This window comes from Lampris incognitus, chromosome 11, assembly GCF_029633865.1.
Source record: "Lampris incognitus isolate fLamInc1 chromosome 11, fLamInc1.hap2, whole genome shotgun sequence".
NCBI classification, from domain to species: Eukaryota; Metazoa; Chordata; class Actinopteri; order Lampriformes; family Lampridae; genus Lampris; species Lampris incognitus.
The window spans coordinates 39,851,695-39,860,240 of record NC_079221.1 but is presented as its reverse complement, the minus strand read 5'-3'; the positions used below and the strand labels follow the sequence as shown (position 1 = coordinate 39,860,240).

Genomic DNA, 8,546 nt, shown 5'->3' with positions numbered 1-8,546 from the left:
TTTCTTCATTATTATGACTTGCGTTGGAAGAACTATTTCTAGAAATGGAGCGCCTTGTGGGTCAAGCGTCTATCATCTACATCAGCTTGTGGCGCTATGAGCTCGTCGCTCGTCAGAGAGGAAAGGTACATTTTCTAACACGCTTTAATTTGTCAACATGCAATGCTTCAGCTGGGAGGTATGGAACTATAAAACTTGTCGAAAACAAGGCTGTCATAACAGTCCGGTCATAAAGTCCAATGCCAGCTTCATCCCTTTCACCAAATAACAAACCCAATCAATATTCCTGTCAAACCGTCTAAGTTGGGGAGTGATCTGCTGTCATGGCTTGTTGGCAGAGCTTCGAGAGGTTAAGCGCGAGCTCCGCGGATAGAAACAACACCGCATTGCAGATCCATAAATTTCACAAACGAGCTCCTGCTTGCTATCGACGTTCACTTCACACACAGTAGGCTCGGGTATACACACATATACGCCAGTAAAAATCTAAAGCAGGGCCTTTGTTCTGCACAGAGAAGCTCCCCCATTCGAAAAGTCGACGCCGGCTGTGCTGACATGTCAGCAAAGTTTCAATGTTAAGTGCTTCTCATTAACCTTCTACGAGGCCTCTGAGGTCGGCGCCCTGAATAACTCAGGACGCCGTGTAGGTGTGGGTCTATCTAAAAAGGGGGGGGGGTGAGGGTGGGGGGGTGGAGAAAGGGATCAATCAAGTCAGGTCAATAGTTCACATGTCGCCTTCCTGCACATCTGCTTGTATTATCCTCTTTTCTGCGGTCAATATAATCTCCCGTCATTATCAGATTTCTGTAAACAAACAACATCACCCACGACGTGGCTTTTCAAACATTTAATATTCAAAAAATACTTCAATTTTGGCTTCGTGGTACATAAACAGCCTAGATCTGCTCCGTTATACAGTGTAGTTACTCTATTATTTTGATAGGAAATGAAAAGTGCAAAGTAGTGGACCGCGTCGCAGGCAATGTTATCCACAGTCCACCACGGATAGGAAAGGCTACTTCAATGCTCCGAAACCTGTATCATCTGCGTGACAGACGCCCATACTACAGACAAGTCTTGGCATCAGTTCCCGATAAGAAAAAGTGAATATAAACCCAAGCCACGTGCAAAACAAAACGTGTGTTTCCAGAGAAGCATTCCTCGAAGGCTCGTGAACGGAGTGAATAACATCCAAACGTCTGTACGTGAACTGATCGGCCTACAGAACGGGAGCTTCTTCGAAGGGAAATGTCCGTAATGTTGAAAATCCACGGTACAGCAGCGAATAACGGGCCAGCCCGTTTATCTCTCTCTCTCTCTCTCTCTCTCTCTGTCTTAGCTGTACTTCCTATGAGTTCCCAAGTCATTTCAAGTTTCTGCATTGGTTAGCCTTGGTATAAACTCTGCACCCATAGAGGAACCCATAGAGGAACCCACAGAGGAACTCACAGAGGAACTCACAGAGGAACCCACAGAGGAACTCACAGAGGAACCCACAGAGGAACCCTCTTGCGTGCAAAAAGCATCAGCCAGCAGGGGTTCACAGCGTCTTACAACTAAGACAATAATCCAAAATTGAAGGTGATTAAAAAACAAAACAAAACAAAAACACTGCAAAGTAAACCTCTTGTCAGGGGGCTACACTGGCATACCCGAATAGCATTTAGTTACAGTAATTCTGCATTTATTCGCTTCCACGCCCCTCTTGGGTGGTCGTTACCGTTTCTTCTTTTGCTTAAGAGATTTTCTCCTCTTAACGATCATTTCATAGAGTTTGTCCATGCCCTCGTGTAGTCCCTCGCCTATGATGGCACATGCGGGCTGGACATGGTAGGTGGTGGACGGGGTAAGCTCATGAAGAGCCAGCTGCTTCTCAATGTCCGCCACCGGGAGGGACTTGGGCAGGTCCTGCTTGTTGGCTATCACCAGGAGCGGCGTGCCCTGGTTCTCGGCGAACTTGGTGACTTTATGCAACTCTGTCTTGGCCTCCTCCAGCCTGTCCACGTCGACTGAGTCGACCACATAGATGATGCCGTCCGTGCATCGGCTGTAGGATTTCCACAGGGGCCTCAGCTTCTCCTGGCCTCCCACATCCCAGAAGTGGCAACTAATGCCCTTCGCGGTGCCGTTGCTCAGCTTGATCTTCTCGGTGTTGAACCCGATGGTGGGCACCGTGTTGACAAACTCGTTGAACTTCAGTCTGTAGAGGACGGTCGTCTTGCCGGCCGAGTCCAAACCCAGCATCACGATGTGAAGGGACTGGAAGGCGGAGATGTTGGAGAAACTGTTGCCCATTTTCACTGTGTACCTGCCGGGGGTTCCGGGGAGGGAAGGGGCAAGGGGATGGGCGCGATGGCTTCCCCCCCTTCAGAAAATGCAGGTCTCTCGGTGCGCGAGTCCTCGTTTGATCGACTCGTAGGGACGAAAGCAGGCAGAGTCCGGGGTCATCTGCAGATGTGTGGAAGGAGGGGGATCACCTCTCTGCCGTCGCGACCCTCAGCGCAGGACGCAGCACCGCGTTCATCAGCATTCCCCCCTCTCTCTCTCTCTCTCCCTCTCCCTCTATCACACACACATACACACACGCTGTCACACACACATTGTCACACACTCATGTCCCTTGGGCCACGGCGGAACATCTCACACTTGGTGTGTGTGTTTGTGTCTGTGTGTGTGTTGATGAGAACAGCGTAGAAGCCGATAGTCTTTCTCAACGGCGAACGCAGCCACTTCTCCCCCGCTGCGGTCGGCCCCAGTCGGTACCAAAAAAAAAAAACACGGATCCGTCCCTGTTGTAAAACAGTCCGCAGATACACGGCTCACCCGACGGTAAGACACGGAACAGTCCCCTGCGGGTTTAGATGATGGCGAGCTCGCAACTTCCAGCCGAATCCGAGCGCAGCTGAGTGGTTGGTGTCGGCGCGCGTGTGTACAGAGGTCCTACCTCGGGGAGGGCTGCGTATGCACTGCCTGACTCAGGTTGAGACGAAACACCGCAAAGCAGCGCAGCGGTCCGGACGCTCCTCCCAGACACACCATGTGTCGCACACGCACACACACGCACGCACATGCGCACACGCGCGCGCACATACGTACGCACACGCGCGCTCACACACAAGCTTCGGGGACGTCCGGGTGGCGTAGCGGTCTATTCCGTTGCCTACCGACACGGGGCTCGTCAGTTCGAATCCCCGTGTTACCTCCGGCTTGGTCGGGCGTCCCTACAGACACAGTTGGCCGGGTCTGCGGGTGGGAGGTCAGATGTGGGTAAGAGTGGGGTAATTGGCCAAGTACAACGCACAATTGGGGAGAAAAAGGGGGGGGGGACAACAATTTGTGTGTTGTTGTTTTTTCTTCTTTAGTTGTGGATAATAAATAGTTATTCTGGGGTATTTATTCCATGAACACGTCCGATGCTAAGAAACCGATACGGACTGTTCGGGCATTGCACATATAGGGTTTGCTTGACGTGCGGGTTGTTGAAGTTAAAAGGATGCGTATTATCCGCCGAGATGAAAGAACAGGTTTCAGAGCGAGCGGCTTGCCACATACGCCACCTTGTGGCACAATTAGGCAGTTGACGAGTCAAATATGATTGTAGGGCCTTGGCGCTCAAGTTTAATAGTTGTTGAGGAGATGTAGAAGTTTTGTTGCAGAAATTTAATCGATCAGTATGAATTTAAAGTTTATTATCAGCTGTAAGCTCATATATGGACCAGGTCAGTCTGATATGTGGCACGTTGATGAGTCTGTACTCTCGTATAGCCTTGGGAACTTCAGTTAGAATAAAGATAAACAGACAAGGTGGCAAAACCATCATCACCGTGCTTAGAAAGCAAACAATTTGGGCAATATTAGCACCGAGGAAAATCAGCAGGATCCAGGATTGAACTTACAATTACATATTTGGTGTAAGATATTTTCCCAGCTGTTTGGAAACAGAGGTGATACAATCACCAAACCTATAATTTGGTTAGATTTTGAACAAATGTGAGAATGCAGTGCAAATTTTGATCAACATATGTTTGAAAATCAAGCCCTAACATTACCAGCACTTTAGAAACCTAAATCCAGCAATATTATGTAAATGTTGCTAACTAGAGATACAGACATCTGAGCTGTGGATAAAGGTTAGATCTGTTATTTGAGGACAACAGGGCATCTTTTAAGATCTGGTCTTCAGGAACATGGACAAATGGACTTGTCTAGGACTTCTCATATGCCTCAGATCAGTGTGAAGCAACAACAGGAAATGGGCAACATAAAACGAATTAGAAAGAAGAAGAAAGCCACTTTATTTATTTACATTGTATTCTTACAATGAGACGTGTTCTCTGCATTTAATCTGTCCTATGGTATAGGAGCAGTGGGCAGCTGCAGCACCCGGGGACCAACCTCATTTCTTCTTTCCATTGCCTTGCTCAGGGGCACAGACAGGAGTATTAACCCTAACATGCATGTATTTTTGATGGCGGGAAGAAACCGGAGCACCCGAAGAAAACCCACGCAGATGTGGGGAGAACATGCCAACTCCACACAGAAAGGACCTGGGATGGCCTGAGGTTCAAACCCAGGACCTTCTTGCTGTGAGGCCACAGTGCTAACCACTGGGCCACCATGCTGGCACATAATACACATTATGGGTTTTTGCTGTTTTCACCACAGATGAGTGTGTCAGTGTGTTCTTACCAAGGCTACCCATGGTGCTACATGGTATTTCCCGCCACACAAGCTAAGGGCTGTACCGGAGTAAAGCGCCTATTTTGGAATAAAGGCCTGTCCTAACATATCAGTTTAACATGATATTGTGGAGAAACTGAACTTAAATCATTGTATCTTTGTTGAACTCTCTGAAGATGTTGTAATGCTCTATGATATGAGGTAGTAGATGACACTGTGCCATTCATTTTCCCAAAATATCTGGAAATGAGCCATGGAACGGAGTGCTATTTTTAGGATACAACAGTTTTGCGGTAAACAACCACTTGCAATTGTTTCTCCGGCCCTACAGACCTCCAAAAACTAATCCTGTGGAAACCTGTTCAACAGAATAATCATAAATCTATTACATAACGCACACAGACGTCTCCTCGTGTGCCTTATGGTTGAAATACAGATTACAACCAGACAACATAGGGCTAGACCAGCTGTCATCAGGCAAAAAAAGGCACACAAAAAAGGCCGCATCCGTATCCTGAAAGTCGCTCTGTACAGAAATCCGAGAGAGTTGAATCAGTTCATCTGGACACAACGTTTAATAGGAGAGATGTTTCATCACAGAGCTAACGTGTCAGACCAGGACTCCGCAGTCTACACCCATCTACACCCAGTGGCCACTCTTTCAAGGATGAGGATGTGCACAGCCTTGATAGGGAGGAACGCTGGTTTGAACAGTGAGTCAAAGAGGACATCTATGTGAAGAACGAAGGACCATCCCTGAATTGAGGGGAGCCTAAGAGTACATCTGTCACCGTCTTACAATGCTGTGATTTCAACTAGTATTCCCAAAATCCTCCATCACTGTAACTCTAGTTAATGGTCATGGTAATTTGCATATGAAACCAATTGTTGGTTTCGGTCGTTATGTCACTACATTGTTTATAAGGGTGGGGATACCTGCAGTCAGTTTAGACTGAAGAGGATGAATGATGAAGCGTTTCTCCCACTATATATTTCAAGATGAACTAATTCAATTTTCTAGGGTCTCTACACCTGGATTACAGTGACAGTGGACTTCAGGAGGAGCCCCCCGACACTGCCCCCCCCCTCACCATACTCAACAGGACGGTGTCTACATTGAAAACCTACAGATTTCTGAGTTCCACTGTCTCCCAGGACTTAAGGTGGGCATCCAACATAGACACAATAATCATAAAGGCCTGTCAGAGGATGTACTTTCTCCACCAGCTCAAGAAGTTCAACCTGCCTCAGGAACTGCTGATTCAGTTCTACACTGCAGTAATCCAGTCTGTCCTCTGCACATCCATCACTGCCTGGTTTGGATCGGCCAACCTGCCCTCCATTCAGGACTTATGCACCTCCAGAGTCAGGAAACGGGCAGGCGACATCACTGCAGACCCATCATACCCTAGTCACAACCTGTTCCAACTCTTCCCGTCTGGTAGGCGCTACAGAGCACTGTACCCCAAAACAACCAGATATAAAAACAATTTCTTTCCGCGGGCTGTCGTTCAAATAAACGCTTAACACTGCCAATAAATCCAACCGTTTTGTATATACTGTACTGTACTGTACATTGTACATATACTGGTATGCTGTCATGTCCATCTACCTCAGGCATGTATGTAAGTAACCTGCTAACATCTATTTCAGCATCTCTGATATAGTCTCTGCCACCATTGCACTTTATCACCTCTTATTTCACCTGTATAAGTCAATCCTTGTATATATATCTGAAGATTGTTGAGTGTAGTGTTGTTATTCTGTTAGGTACACTGACAGCCATGAAACCAGAGTCAAATTCCATGTATGTACAAACCTACATGGTCAATAAACATGATTCTGATTCTGATTATTGAGCATTCATCAAAACACTCAGTACAGAATCAGAATCACTTTATTTATCGTTTCATTTCATGCACTTGTGCACATGAAATAAAACAGAACATCGTCTCCCCCAGCCCACAGCAGTGCAACACAAAGACAAAAATACATATCCCAAAACTATTAGAACTACAGGAACACATATACCCAAAGTAACACATATATCTAAGCTAAAAAAAAAAGAAAAAATCACTGTCGAGGAGAACGAACGCCAGCCAGGATGACTGTCGGAACTGCCGGTCTGCATGGGCTAGCAGTTAGCTTAGCCTGCCCTGCTTCCACATCCTGCCAGACCACCCTCGGTGTTTTCTCTTCGGGGGCAGCTCCAGTCAGGGCCGTGGTCCTTGGGCCCACAGGATGCAGTAGACCAAGCTCCCTCAGCCGATCCAGCGCCAGCTCTCCCAGCCAGACACCTTTGACACACCTCCACACACTCCACACAACGACACTAAAAACACAGTCAAGGCTAGGCGAGCTTGCCGCCAGACCGCCCTCGGTGTTATCGGAATTGCTGGTCTGCATGGGCTAGCAGTTAGCTTAGCCTGCCCCGCTTCTGCGCCCTGTCAGACCACCCTCAGTGTTACCTCTTCCGGCACAGCTCCAGGCAGGGCTGTGGTCCCCGGGCCCACAGGAAGCGGCAGACCAAGCTCTCCCAGCCATCAGACGAAGACAAAGTTAGACGCAGACATGGACAAAGACACTGCATGGACGGTACTGGGTGAGGCCGCCGCAAACGTGAATTTGTGCCACCATCTTCCCACACCGATACTGGGTGAGGCCGCTGCAAACGTGAATTTGCGCCGCCACCTTCCCACACCGGAAGCGGAAAGTCACCATATGAACTTTAAACTGAGGGAGACAAAAGAAAAACAAAAAAAATTAGTCAGTTGTAACATTTTTTCTGTTTTTTTTTTAATGTGATTTCATTTGATTTCTGCAGTGGGATATGAGTTTTTGTTCATATGTAGAAATGTTCATATACAAATATTATCTTGAAATGAAAGAACTGAACATGTCACTAATGACAAGTGGATGGTAATGCAGTGAGGATGGTTTGGGGTTACCCAGCCACAGGTTTAAGGAAGTCCAGATCACCACCGACCCTACCCTTCACCAGCCACTAGAGGCCAGCACTCCGTCTAACACAGGGGTCTCAAACTCAACTTACCTGGGGGCCGCTGGAGGTAGAGTTTGGGTGAGGCTGGGCCGCAAGTATTCCAACAAAAAAAAAGTACAACCGATCCAATGTTCTCAATCTTTTTTTTAAAATTTTTTTATTGATATATATACAGGTGATCTAAACAAGACAGGTAACTGTACAAGTGCAGGAACAAAAACGAACAGTGTGAGACAAAAAGGGGACACCAGGTTCCGTTATGACAAGATGGAATACTAATAAGCTAATAAGCTAAAAAAAAAAAAAAACAACAACAAAAACAAACAAACTATCAAATAAGCTCACTGACCTGCAGTGCAGGTCAGTGAGCTTCATTTGAAGCACAGGAGGGGCATCTTGCACATCAAAGGAGAAGGGGTCAGCAAAAATTTGAAAAGTGGCTCTGTGTGTCTTGAACTCTGCAAACCTGTGATCAAATTGCTCCTGTAGCTTCACAATGGCATCAGCATACTTCTCACCACCGAATGGTGTGCCTGCATCCATGAGTGCCTTGCATGCTGGGAAATGGCAGAGGTTTGTCTGAGAAAGCTGGGCTTTCCATAACACAAGTTTTGTGGAGAATGATCTCACGTTGTCATAGGCAGCACTGACAAGCTGCCCCTGGTTTTGTAATTTCTTGTTCAGTACATTCAGCTCATGTGTGATGTCAACAAGGAAAGCTAAGTCCATGAGCCATTTGGGATCACTTAGCACAGGAACAGCCATCCCAGCCTTCTCCATGAGGGCTTTCACTTCTGCTCTCAACTCAAAAAACCTCTTCAAGACGTTTCCCCTGCTGAGCCAACTTACCTCAGTGAAGTAGAGC

At 47.2% G+C, this 8,546-nt stretch overlaps 1 protein-coding gene across 1 annotated transcript; it reads right to left on the bottom strand.

The window, feature by feature from the left end:
• Positions 1–838: 838 nt before the first annotated feature.
• arl4cb (ADP-ribosylation factor-like 4Cb) lies at positions 839–2,770 on the bottom strand. Its single transcript, XM_056289240.1, has one exon. The coding sequence runs from the start codon at positions 2,293–2,295 to the stop codon at positions 1,717–1,719; it is 579 nt and encodes a 192-aa protein (XP_056145215.1). The 5' UTR covers positions 2,296–2,770; the 3' UTR covers positions 839–1,716.
• Positions 2,771–8,546: the final 5,776 nt, after the last annotated feature.